The 14,360-nt window shown below is 36.3% G+C and overlaps 1 protein-coding gene across 1 annotated transcript in view; it reads right to left on the reverse strand.

Moving 5' to 3' along the window:
- The window catches only part of dnah7 (dynein, axonemal, heavy chain 7), a 422,487-nt gene that overhangs the window by 76,767 nt on the left and 331,360 nt on the right, over positions 1-14,360 (reverse strand). Inside the window, exons 50-52 of the mRNA XM_039755900.1 lie at positions 10,199-10,291; positions 7,478-7,654; positions 1,287-1,448 (exon numbers count right to left, since the gene is read on the reverse strand). Coding sequence (XP_039611834.1) covers positions 1,287-1,448; positions 7,478-7,654; positions 10,199-10,291 — 432 coding nt within the window. The remainder of the gene's footprint in view (positions 1-1,286; positions 1,449-7,477; positions 7,655-10,198; positions 10,292-14,360) is intronic.

A 14,360-nucleotide genomic window follows, 5' to 3' on the forward strand; every position in this document is an offset into this window, starting at 1 on the left:
ATAATAGATGACTGTTATTAATCTAACAGACCTATTTGTTTTTATACATTTAATATTCTTTCCCCAGGTCTGTATGTGAAGCTCCTCCTCTTGTTCTTCTTCAGTAGCTTCTTCCCATTTTGTTATGGGGTTTCTATTTTTTGACTGAATTTCTCCATCACAGTCAAATCAAGATGAAAAGCTCTGATCCACTTTAATCAGCCTAACATGTTTCCTTGTCATTATATATTGTCTTATATAACGATTTTCTCATACTTTAGTTTGTGGGAGGCATGGTGGCGCAGTGGTAGCATTGCTGCCTTATAGTAAGGAGACCAGGGTTCATTTCCTGGGCCTTCCCTGCATGGAGTTTTATGTTCTCCCCATGTCTGCAAGGGCTTCCTCCCACTGTCCAAAGACATGCAGGTTAGATGAACCAGCGGTGCTAAATTGGCCCTTTTGTCTGGGTGTGTTCAGCCTCTGATGGATGATGCCCTGGTCAGGGTTTGTTCCTGTCTTGCACATTATTCTAGCTGGAACAGGCTCCAGCACCCCAGACTGCAATCCTGGTCTGGATCAAGTAGATTAGAAAAATTACATGACATTTTATTTTGTTTCCTGAAAATTGTTTGCTTTGTAACTCTATAAAGGACTCTAAAAAAGGTGTTTGTGTGATTGATTATCTGGGATAAACCTGAGAATTTCTTTCTGCGCACCTCATACAACACATGATATGATATAATTGTAAGTTACACTGCTAACCTGCACCTGTGCATACTGTAAATATATTATGAGTGCATAATTACTGCTAGTCTGCATCATCACAACATAAAGCTGCTTCTTTCAACACTGTTCAATAACTAGTTGGTCAACCACCATAGCAGTCAGATGCATCTGTCCATTTAGTGTCTATTTTTCACTTAGAACTAGTAGTGATATATGACTCTGCTGCTCTGGGGTGTGCTTAATTACAGCATTTCATTGTGAAATGAAAACCAAGAACTGAAAAACATCATAGAACGCCACACTATTTTTCATATCTACCTCACTTTGTTTACTGACAGTTTTAAAAAGATGTCAGGGTATCGTGTTGAACAGCATGAAATACCTTTTGTTTCAGAATTTAATTTCCCTTTACAGAACTGTAATTCTTTGTATGACAGAGGGCAGATTTGCATGATCAATTATTAATTCATTGTAAAAGATGGACAAATCTCAGCAGTACACAAACATTCCAGGACACACTGCACTGTACAATTTTATATTTAAACACATCAAATGATATATAAAATCTTTCAGCTTATTACCTCACACACTTTCTCCAGCATGGGCATCCAGGAAGTTGCGAGATGACAGTTCTGCAAGACCACCCAAGTTCCCTCCTTTACTGCCTTCTCAATCATTCGCATGGCAATAGGACCTTGCCCTTGGCCGAGTGAAAGGGAACTTAATTTGGAGCCACCAAAACCCTGTGCACATAAAGAGCCAAATATTTGATTATTTTTACTAAATATTGTTAAAATGAAACAGTCCCAAATAAATAGCTTTTCTGGTTATAGAGAAGCAGAATAAGGGGTTTTATAATTTACAATTATAGTAATAACATAAACAATGGGAGATAAGGTTATTGAAAGGAACATTATTATTTATTTATTTACTTGTGAAAAGTGTACACTGTGTGAAAAAAACATATATACTATATATATTAACAGACATATGAGTATGGTACACCTCAGTGGCAGAGAAATACTTGCTCATTTCATTTTATCCTCAGCCATGATTCAGAAGAAGACCACTAATCTTGCTCTGCTGCTACCTCAGGACCCACCTTCTCTGGTCCTGACAAACTAAATATCAGCCATTCCTCAACATTCACATTTTTCTATTTTTCTAATTTTTACAGTGCCTTATATATATATGTATTCAGGCTGATGATTAATTGCCATTCACATGTGTGATTAACATATTCAAAATTGCAGCTATTACATTTTCTATGGCAACACCAAAATGTCTTAATTAAATGCAGTTGATCTGACTGCGCTTCACACATTGTTAATGAAACAGTGTCAAATAAATCCAAGTTTATTAATAGAAGTACATAAATATATTGTACAAGTATCTGTCTTATGCGTGTTGTTAGTCACTACTTGGACTTCTATACACACAATGTGTGGGAGCTTTCTTCATTCCAGGAGTGAGAGTTGGAAAATGGTGATTGACAGCATCACCCTTCAAGGGTGGGATTTAAGGGCTGCTGTCAGGAATGGTTTTGATTAGTAGCCAATTAGTTCAGGCTGCTACATACAAAATAAAAGAAGAAAAAAAAACATTGTGAGATGTCTGATTCAAGCACTGAGAACGCATTCTTCTCAGCGGAAGAAACATTTAAAAAGAATGTCCCTTGAACAAGTCATCCATCCATTCATCCATCTTCTGTTCCTTATCTGGGTCTGGGTCTCAGGCGGGCAGAAGTCTAAGCAAAGATGCCCAAATATTCCTTTACCCTGGCAGCTCCTTCAACTCTTCCCAGGCCGAGAAATTCTCATACCAGTTGAAAAATATAATCTCTCCAGAATGTCCTGGGTCTGCCCCGAGGTCTCTTCCTGGTTGAACATACCCAAAACACTTCCCCAGCAACACATCCAGATTTTATTCCAATAAGAAGCTCAAACCACCCCAATTGGCTCCTTCTGATGCAGAGGAGCAACAGATCTACTTCTACTTTGAGCTCCTCCTGAATGTTTGAGTCCCCCCGGCCCCATCTCTAAGGCTGATGCCAGACACCCTGTTTCTCTCACTTGCATCTGCAATCTAACTGTTTAATTCCCTACTCAAACCTTGTGATCATAGGTGAGGACAGGGACATAGGTCAAACGGTAAATCAAGAGCTTTGTCTTTCTGCACCAGTCTCTGTTCACTACGACTGACTGGTAAAATGTCCGCATAATTGCAGAAGCCACTCCGATCTGCCTGTCTAACTCTCTCTCCCTTAGTCTTTCACTCGTGAACATGACCCTGAGATAATTCAATTCCTCCACTTGAAGCAGCAACTCACCACCAACCTGAGGATGAGATGTAAATAAACTGGTCTCCTTAAGCAATTGTCAAAATCTAATAGTGAGAAAATCAATAATGTGTTATTTTTCATCTTTATAATATTTTATAGACAACATTATTGATAGAACCAATCAAAGTGATTGCTGGAGTCTAATTTGCATTGTGATATGGCTCAAGATAAAAAAATGTACAACTTTAGATTCTGTAAAAATGCATTTATGACTCATTTACTATTATATAACAAGACCTTAATATACTCTTAGAGTCTTCATAACACTTACAAAGCATCAGTAAAGTGTTTATTCATTTCTGCAATGTGACCCACTAACAAAACATCACTTTGGAGTGGTTTGAGGTGGCTTAACTGAGCCACCCTTCTCTTGATACTACATATTTAGTATATCATCTGTGACGCCTTCTTATTACAAGCAATTTTACCATCATGTCAAAATATCACCCTGCACAAAGATGACTAACCCAACTACTGATGTTTTATAAGTGTTAAAGAAAACTAAAAGAGGGTCTTATATGAAAGAGTATATGAGTAACAGATGCATTTTTACAGTACCTAAACAGTAACGTGTTACCAAAAAAAACTTACTTCAAGGTGTTGATTGATTAGTGTTTCAATATTTATTCAATTGTTTCTGTTACACAAAACTTTTGAATAAAATAGCTGGAATTATTTATGCCTAGGCAAGTGGCTATTAAAACTTTTGTATTAGAAAGTAATGATTGAGTTTTTTCTCATTAATATATATTGTGAAGTTAATCTGGATAGCGGTGCCCTTATTAACCATCAGAGGATGCTATCTTCACAGCAGGAGGTCACTCCTATAATATAAGCCCCACTGCAGGGTGTGTGGTTCCTTGACTGCAAAGGGGTGATGTGTTGTAGCTTCACAGGTATACTGGTGGGAGGACAACCAGTCTAGGCTTTTTCTGTAAACCTTTGCAATGAGACTAATGTACAGTTCTGGTGCTACAAGGGCGAGATCTATCTCTACAATAACAGAGATTGATAATGTCAGCCAGGACCCCAGGACTGCTTATGACAGGGTACCTGGGAGGTTGTTGGGACTCAGTAACAAAAGGCCTTTCTTTCTTTGCTTAAAAAGCTTAGAGTTGGGAAGAAATGGGCAACAATAACTCGCTGGTCAGAGGGAGGATGGAGAGGCAAAGTAAAGAAATGTGAGCAGTGTTAACATATTATAGAGTAGCCAGGGATTACTGCTGTTTAGTTAGGCCCTGGGGGTTTTGTTATTTTTTGTGCTCCTGTGTTGGTGTTTTGACTTGTGATACACCCCTACACACACACAAAAAAAAATATATATATATATATATATATATATATATATATATATATATATATATATATATATATATATATATATATATATATATATATATATATAAAAATAAATATATATATATATATAGTCACACATGTGCGTATGGGAGGCAACTAAAGGGTCTAAATGAGTGTAATTCCACACCAAAGCAGGGGGTGGTTGAAGTGCACTGAATTTTTTCTCACTTTCCTGCAGACCATTCATGGGAAATTCTGGCTGGCTCTGATGACGTCACCTCCAGCTCCGGACCCATGGATGACATCACTTCTGGTGAAGAACCCATGGCTGAAGAGACTTCCGGTTCTGTCTCTTTTGATGACATCACGTCTGGGTCCGAACCTATGGAAGAGGACCTTCCACTTCTGCCCTCAATGACTTCACTTCCTTTTCTGGCCTTTAAAGCCACCATATTTGACTAAACTAATCAGTTCTGTTTTGGACTCCGTTCTGAGCACATCAGTGCTAGCAATTTACCCATTTGCAGCCAGAGAATATTATACGGGTGGCTGCCCCAGACATTTTCATGATTCTTGTGTCTGCTTTATGTGACAATATATATAGTGATGAATCGTAATTTACTTGCTGAAATATCACCAGTATCTAACTTAATATGGATAAGGAATACGACTTCTCCTGCATGATCATCCGTCATGATTTTGTTGGCAATTTAATGTTTATGCAGTTGTACAATTTGTAAGCGTGTGCCATTACATACGCTTTATGCATGAACTGCTAATACACAACTGAACAACTACCGTTTTTAGCAGAGTAGATGTATATAAGATATTTTGTTTGACATATGTGTGTTAATTTGGTTGTATTGACATGAGAGTATCATTGTTGTATTCTCCTAATGAAGATGAAAAAAATGATATATATAGATGTATTTTATATGACGTACTGTTTTTAAGAAAAATGAGTGTTGCATGAAAACTTCACTTAAAACGTTGCATGATTTCACTAGTCTTTTTATGTATAGAGAGTATACATATACTGTATATATATATATATTTATTTACAGTATATATTAGTATTGGATCGGTATTAAAATTCAGCACTGATACAATCTTTCAAACTGCATTATTGGTACCAAAACGATACCAAAGCAAATCAAGAAATAACTCTCCCCTCCCCTATCACACAGCTGTTTCATACCTCCAGCCCGCAAACACATGTGCCTCCCTGCTCTACCACGTAATTGCACACCACTAATTTACTGGGTTATACCCTTTGGAGTCTCCAGCTCATTTATAGAAAATAATATCTGTTCAAGGAGTGTTGGGGGAGGGAAGGTCAGGGTGGGCTCCCTTGGAGTTCTGATTGCTGGTAAACGATTGAGTGTGAGATGTTTGAAAACTACCATTTACTTCCGGTGCCAAAATTAATGAAGTGCTGAAACCATACCATTTTAGAAATTGTGTTTTTCTGTACTTTTTCAGTACCAGTATACTGCATAAAAAGTGCTTTCAATCATTTTCCAGACATGTTTATATATTTCATAGAAAACAGAAGTCATATTAGCAGCCAGCAAAAGCATAAACCCACCATGAATTAGTTAAAGTGTACATAAAAAATATTGCTACGCACATAACTAAGCGGAGTCCTTACATTTAGACTATAATAACAGAGGGAGAAAATACTAACTCCTCACTCAGAACTGAAGTTAAAAATGTACTACTCTGACTGCAAAAAATGATTCTGAATTATTTGGAATATCAACACCACAGTTTCATGTTTGAAGCCAACTAGGTTATAAAGTGTACCACAACATCTTTCACTGTGATTAATGATGCCACTTTGACTGTTTACATGCACATGCAGTAAAACAGTTTCAACCAGTTCAGTTATATCAATCCACTATAGAAAGGAGCTATATAAAGTAAAGAGTGGGCAAGAGAACATTTAACAAATTTCAAATGTGTGAACACTACTGTATACCATTGTATAAAGTCAGAGACTACAGTAACCTGTGTTTCCTTTTGATTTAATTCTCCTCCATCATTCAGTGTCTGTTTTGCACACCAAAACTTCTACAATTACCATCTAGTACATATAATCAGGCATATCAGTAAAACAAATGCCTTTTACATTAGAAAATATTAACAATAATAGTAATAGACAATATGTGAATTACTTTATTTTTTAGCTTACCTGAGAAAAAGCACTTCATAGAGTTCATTGCTTGCTTAACTTTACTATATTTTCTTTGTATATGAAGTGAAGAATAACCTTAAGTTGCATGTTTAATGTAAATGTGTACTTTTTAAGGTCAAAAATACTGTAACTAGAATAAACACCAGTACAGAGAGAGAGAGATTAGGAGCATGTGCTGATACAGCGCATTGCCGCACCCACCACATGACAAATCAACCCAGATTAGGACCCAAGTGCAGCCATGCAACGGGTGACACCTCAGCACCACACTAGTTCAGATGGAATGGAACAGTGTGAGGTTTTTTACGGTGGCTGGAGTGCCAGTTCTGCTACCAACCCCCAGGTTTTTCCCTGCAGGTTGGAGGGCCTACTTGCAGGGCTGGATGCAGATTAACATCATACCCAGGATGGAGCAATTGCAGGCCAAGGGCCTTGCTCAGGGGCCCAACGGAGTAGAGTCACTCCGGGCATTTATGGAATTTGAACCAGCAACCTTCTGACATTCATTAAAAATCCTTTTCAATATTGCCTATTATATTAAATATTTGAATTCCTGACTAAATGTTTGCTTCTCAAACAACTTACATACACGTACACACTCTTACAATAATGTTAGTATATTAAACACTATTCAAACACTTTTTCTATTCAACTGAAAGGGGGGCTACAGTCAATCCTGGCAGCATCAGGCTCAATCAGTCCATGACAGAATACAGTCATTCATAGGATGACAACAGTTAATTTAAAGTAAAGAAAAATTAGAGTACCTGTAGAAAAAAACATTCAGAAACAAGGAGACCATTTGATCTCCTCAATGACAGTTACTTGGACCAGGTCTGGCTCAGCCACCCTATTCATCTGTAGATTGCAGTTTCATTGTTTCCAGTTGAAAGTAACTGAAGACTAGTAAGCCACACATAAAAGTATGAATATACCTGGTCATCAGCAAACTTCAGAAGTGCAGCCATTGGGTCAGATCCAGGGGACAAAATAAAGATAAGAGGTGCACAACAATGACTGTCTGCAAATGCCTTTCCCAGGTCAAAGGGTGGTGCTTCAATGAACTGCCGTCCCAAATTTGCACTAACAAACTCCTGCACCATAGGGATCACCTAAAAGAGGAGAGGATTTGAAAGAAGCTTGGGTAAGGCAACAATGCAACTATACTGTTGTTTCATATATAGTGGATAATAATGTGATTGTAACAATTTTATCACACTGTTAAATCACAACCAATGAGTACTTTGTTACAATCATTCATATTCTAATAATTAATTTCAGTTTTACAATATGGAACATCAGAATGGAATTGAACAATCTTTTATCACAAAATGGAATAAAGTGATCTTTTATCATTTATCTCTGAAATATATACAAAATTCTGGTGAGACGAGGAAAAGAAGCAATGCTGAAAAGTACACTTACAAGTAAAAACTCACAGATAAATGTATAAAATACATTTTTAAAAAATCATTCCTATCTACATTTTTAATGAAACATAGTGCAGGATGTTGTTAATATTTTTAATGTTCCCAAATAATTCAGAGAACTCAAATCAAAACTAGTAAGCTGCTGTGAAGTAAAACTGTGATGAGGGACTCTCAAGACTACAAGACACAGAAAAGTATATGCTATGTAACATAAAACTGTCAAACAATATCATACAGGGTCACAGGGGGCTGAAGCCTTTGGGTACGTGGCAGGAAACTGCCCCAGAAATGGAGACAAGCCCATCACAGCATTCACTCACACATATTTTCAGACCAAATTCGGACAATAGTGCGATTTCAGCTTCACACAAGTACAGAACGTTTATGTCCTCTGTGTTTCAATTTTTTGTATCTTTCCCTTTCAGACACTGACGGCCAGCTTTCTTTTATTCTGGCAGATTTTGTTATTTCTATCAGATGTCTTTCACTTGCAGCTGTTTTAGCAAAGCAGTGGATGATCTGATGGTAAGATTTTTAGTTATCTACTAGATTTAAATCAGATTAGCACAGCGATTGTCAAACTTTTGTATTTTGCGCCCATCCCTTTTCTACCTGGAATAATTCTGCGCCCCCTGCATAATATAAAATAGATGAGAATAACCCATAATACAACTAACAAAGGTATGATACTCGTGTGGTGTCGCGGTATCCTATCATTTTTACTTCCATGAGATTTGCATGTGTTCGGCTAACTTCGATGAAATATTTGAATTTATTTTTTTTTATAGTGCTTTACTTAATGTTAAAATGCCTTGTGTGGTTTTTGGTAGATAATTCTAATCCCCAAAACAAAGAACAAATTATTTATTCTTATTTAATTATTTTTTTATGTAAAGAAACGATTAAATATTTTTTAATTTTAAAAAATGATGAAGTCAATTTGCGCGAAACGAACGTATTTTCGTCCGACAAATGTTACCGGTATACCACTGTTAGTTGTATTATGAAAATAACCCAAATTATTTAACTCAATTTGCCAATATTAACTACGCAGCCAATGTGTTGCAGTCGCCCCGCATTATCACCTGATCTGCTGTTACCCGAATGTTTGCAACAGATACCAATACGTCTCGAACTTTCTGGATTGAAAATAAAGGCAGCAGCAGCGGCGCCGCTCGTCATAGAAACAAACTTCAAATAGAAAAGGAGCTCAGAATGTCTATCTCGAATATCAAACCAAACCTAGACAGGCTGTGTACTTTAAAGCAGGCACATATTAGTCATCAGATCTATGCCTTAGAAATGTTTTATTTTAATTTTAGTTATAATGCATTCGATGTGATTATATGCTTGCAAATTTAAATTTGAAATAAAAAGGTAAAAAATTAATTTTGATATCTTGTTCATTTATGCTCCCCACAGTTTGAGAACCGCTGGATTAGCAATGTGTGGTGATAGCTTTGACAGTGTTTTGTTTTTCAAAATTGATAAAATCTGTTAAGCCAACACACATAAACACCGAAGATACAGAGGAAATACTTTTATATAAAAACGTTTACTTGGAAGGATGGTATAGTGGTATATATGTATAGTAATGTTGAACTGAGATATTTTTTCATCACTGATCAGAGTTTTGTGTTGCATTCTTTGTTATGCATCATACTGTATTTAAGGGGATGTACTACTGGAAACTTGAACTGATAACAAATCAAAGAATGACATTCGACAATAGTCTCAACAGAAAGTATATTAATGAGATGCAAAATGAGACACAAAATTTTTTTAGCGTGCTAATGAAAGCCATCTAAAAAAACTTTAACCCATTCCAAAACCTAGCAGCAGTGTTTATTCCCCCTGCCATCCATCTGTAGCATTCAGTGCCATCTCACCATACATTCAAGCAGTTTCTGGCCTTGGGCCATTGAGCTGCTATTTCAGCACAGAGATGTGTTTGATCTGCGACCAGCACTCCACTGTGCACACACCTGCACTACCGATCAGTACGTCATACCAATTTACTGATAGTCACCTTTACGCGGCTCATACCGTCTGCTACAGATTATATGCTATGCTTATACCTGACACTGTTTATATTTATTGATGCTTATTGCAGTTGTTAATTGCCATTGCATTATTTAGTGATCTGTGAAATAACAGCATGAATGCAATAAAAGTATAAATATAATAAGAAGGGTCAGAATAGAAAAAGAGCTTTTACATCCTTACTTTATCTGGCCGTAGACAACGAATAATCAACATTCTCTGGAACTGGCCGAGTTTTTCCTGCCAATCTGAAGGGAAAGTTGAGTTATGTGGCTCCTAAAAAATAAAGATTTTATAGATGAGCTGCCTGTATAATAACAAATAGATTTAGCTTTTTTTTGTTTTTAAAGATAATGGCTCAGAGGAAAATCAAAAAAGCAACACCATGTTAGAGACAAACTATACATTTCCTTTGATAAGCTGTTAAAGTTCAATAAAGAACGTTTATTTGTAAGCATTACCTAAGATAATAAACATAAATTTATCATTCACTTGGATACCACAAATCCAGAACATTAGGTTGCAGTATAGCAGCCCACATTAGACACTCTCTTTATTTAACTGTGTGAGACATGGCATTGTGAGACCATTAAATCTCTTCTTACAGTACAAAGCAGTTCAGGGATTAGCTGAATAAAATTGTGGGGCTCTTTTTAATTTCAAGAGGGCAGAACATCCCACTTCCAGGGAGAAATATTTGTTTAAATATTGCTTATATCAATCAAATTCTTTCTGATTTTGACGGGCAAGACATTTTGTGACACCAACTCCAATTTATAGATAGATCAACTCAATATTAAAAGGATTGCTTCCCCATTTATTTAATCTTGCACAATGAGGATAACAGCAGTAGTCTGTCATTTATTTTTTAAACCTAGGATTTATTAGCTTATTGCAAGATTAAGCAACATAATTAAGTGGCCAAGAAAGCAATCAATTTCTGCCACTTGTACCAGCCTCTTTTATTGTGAAAGATTGGCCTAGTTGGAACACTAGTTGATTTCTTTTATCTATACATTTCAGATAAAATTCATGTTTAAGGCAGTTGTCAATTAAGTTGCCTGTATAATAACAAATAGATTTAGCTTTTTAAAAAGTAAGTAAGCAAGTTGAAAAGTAAGTTTTGAGCATACAGTCTCTCAGCATGAATCTACATGGTAATAAACAAGCTAGTAAGTCACATTAGCTGTAACATGGGGTTTAGAACTGGATTCCCTATGGCACCATTGTTCTTTTCAACATCCTGGCACCTTATTCAACATGTCTTGGGAATGTCCGCTTGCTGTTGCTCTCTGTTGCTGCGATCCCATGTGCCACGCTATGATTATTTCATTTCCTATTGTCTTGTCCCTTTCAGGTTTTCCTCCTTCTCCTCTTTCCTCACTTTCCCTTCCTCTCTTTTGCTATATTGCTGTTAGTCTCCTGCTGAAATCCTCCTGTGCTGTCTCCTTTGCAATCTGGAAGTGTTTGTTTTAATATCCTGTCCTTCTTGAACTGCCCATGTCCCAGATCAACAACTCTTCTGGCTCTACTGTCCAAAATTAGCTTCATGCTTTGCAGTTAGCTAAGAGATAGGTGGACGTTGGTCTATAAACTGGTCCCTCCATTCTATCATGTTTTACTCCATTCTCCTTCCCTTTCTATTGATCTATGCTGCTCTGGCTGTATGTACCAGTTTGCCTGGTGACTTCATATGTTCTATCAGATGGTTGTGGCAAGCGCCCTCTTCTACGCGGTGGTGTTCTGGGGAGGCAGCATGAAGAAGAAGGATGCCTCACACCTGGACAAACTGGTGAGGAAGGCAGGCTCTATTGTAGGCACGGAGCTGGACAGTTTGACATCCGTGGCAGAGCGACGGGCACTGAACAGGCTCCTGTCAATCATGGAGAATCCACTGCATCCACTGAACAGGATCATCTCCAGACAGAGGTGCAGCTTCAGCGATAGACTGCTGTCACCGACCAGCTCCACTGACAGACTGAGGAGATCATTCCACCCCCACACTATGCAACTCTTCAAATCCACCCGGAGTTTAAACATTAACATTATACAAAGTTATTGTCTGTTATAAATGCATTTTTTATCACTCTTTAATTTAATATTGTTCTTTATGTATGCTGCTGCTGGAGTATGTGAATTTCCCCTTGGGATTAATAAAGTATCTATCTATCTATCTATCTATCTATCTATCTATCTATCTATCTATCTATCTATCTATCCTTGCCTCCTTTTTCTTGCTATCCATCTCCATTTTAGTTCTATCTCAGGGTTGGTTAGGTGGTGGTGATGATGGTGGATGCTGTTGGAGAGGTGTTTTGTGTTTTTATATAATACTAGGGGGGCCAAGCCCCCCTGGCGCCATTGACTCCCAACCCCCGATTGCGGCCAGAATATTAGAAAAATATGTAAATGTACAAAAGAAAAATTTTATTATTTATTGGAGTCAAAATCACAAAATTCTATAAATATGTAAAAGAAAAATTAATTATTATTTAACAGAGTAAAAATCATGAAATGAGAATAAAATATTTACTCTCTTAGTAATTGGAGTATTCTGGTTAAAATGAGGTCCACTATGCTTGATGAGTATTTATAAGAGACTAAATAAATGATCCATTCATTTTAACTGACACTCTTATAGATACAAAAACTTTTTGTTTTAAAATGACGTGAAAACTAAAGTGGTATGCAATGGATCATCGTAACTCGACCTTCTTGATATTTTAGTTTATAATTTAAAAATGGAATAAAATCTGAAAAGAATGACACCAAACATATATATGTAGGTTTTAAAATAAGCTGATTTAAAGCATGACAAAAAACATGGCATAAAAAGTCACATAAAATCGTTGCACTTTTAGGCTTAGGATTTTATATATAGAGAGTAGATAAAATCAGTCATTGTTGTCTGCTTACCTAATGTACTGCTATTTCATCTGGTAAATGAATATTTCATCACAGAACAGTTTATAAATATTTAATTAATTACATAATAATAAAAAAATATATTATTTGAAGTAGAGTCTTTTCATTTTGTATGATTTTACATGAAGTTAAGTGGCTTGTACGGCATAAAATAAAACATTTATTTATAAAAATTAATCCTGAAGAAATGTATTTGTGCTTAAAGGGATATTACTAAGTATACAATGGAATATATAACTGGCATTTTTATAAGAAATAATAGCATCCACCTAACAAACTTACAAATAGAAATACTCCCAAAGTAAAGCCTGACACACAATTAAATATTTCTGCCAACCTAGGCACACATTGTTTTCACCACTATTATGTTCAGAAACTCCTAAATAATGTTTGTACTGCAGAGACATTCAATTTGAATGAACAATAAAAATGGTAATAAGGGGAAATTATAGGAAATTAATGGTGAGTCAGTCGTAAATTGAGTAGATGTACATTTATTTGCTTAGCAGAACCTTTTATCCAAGGCGACTTATAAAAGATGTCAATATAATCAAGTATACATCAGTCAGGCGGACTGTTACTGAACAAGGGTGCAAAGTTGATCAGCACAAGTGAACAGCTCAGAACAAAACACAAGCTAGTTACAATTTCAAGTTTACAAAACCCAGATAGATAAATCGATCTTTGGCTTTTATACAGAAGCTAGTCAAATAAATAAATACCTAAATAGATAATAAATAAATAAATTTATACACACACTTTGGTCTGAACAAACATCAGAATGACTATAAAGAAAAAAAATTTAAAAGAAAGAAAACTTCTGACTTGACTGTCAAGGTCACAGTGAGGCATTATGCAGGCATCTTGCTGTTGGTATAAAGGAGCCCTAGTAGTGTCTCTTGACACACTTCTGCTGAATATGCTCAGTATTAGTGACAGAGAGAGAATATGCAACATTGCTCATAATCACATTCAGCTTTGTTTTAATTATCTCTTTTGCTACAACCTCCAGGCGATCCATAGTGCATCCAATAACTGAGCCTACTCTTTTAGATAGATAGATAGATAGATAGATAGATAGATAGATAGATAGATAGATAGATAGATAGATAGATAGATAGATAGATAGATAGATAGATAGATACTTTATTAATCCCAAGGGGAAATTCACATAATCCAGCAGCAGTATACTGATACAAAGAAACAATATTAAATTAAATAGTAATAAAGATTTAAAAAAAAATGAAAAAAATAAAAATAAAAAAAGCAGGCAATAACAGAGTAATGTTAGCATTTACTCCCCCGGGTGGAATTGAAGAGTCGCATAGTGTGGGGGAGGAACGATCTCTTTAGTCTGTCAGTGGAGCAGGACAGTGACAAAAGTCTGTCACTGAAGCTACTCCTCTGTCTGGAGATGACA

The sequence above is a fragment of the Polypterus senegalus genome, chromosome 6, assembly GCF_016835505.1.
Source record: "Polypterus senegalus isolate Bchr_013 chromosome 6, ASM1683550v1, whole genome shotgun sequence".
NCBI classification, from domain to species: domain Eukaryota; kingdom Metazoa; phylum Chordata; class Cladistia; order Polypteriformes; family Polypteridae; genus Polypterus; species Polypterus senegalus.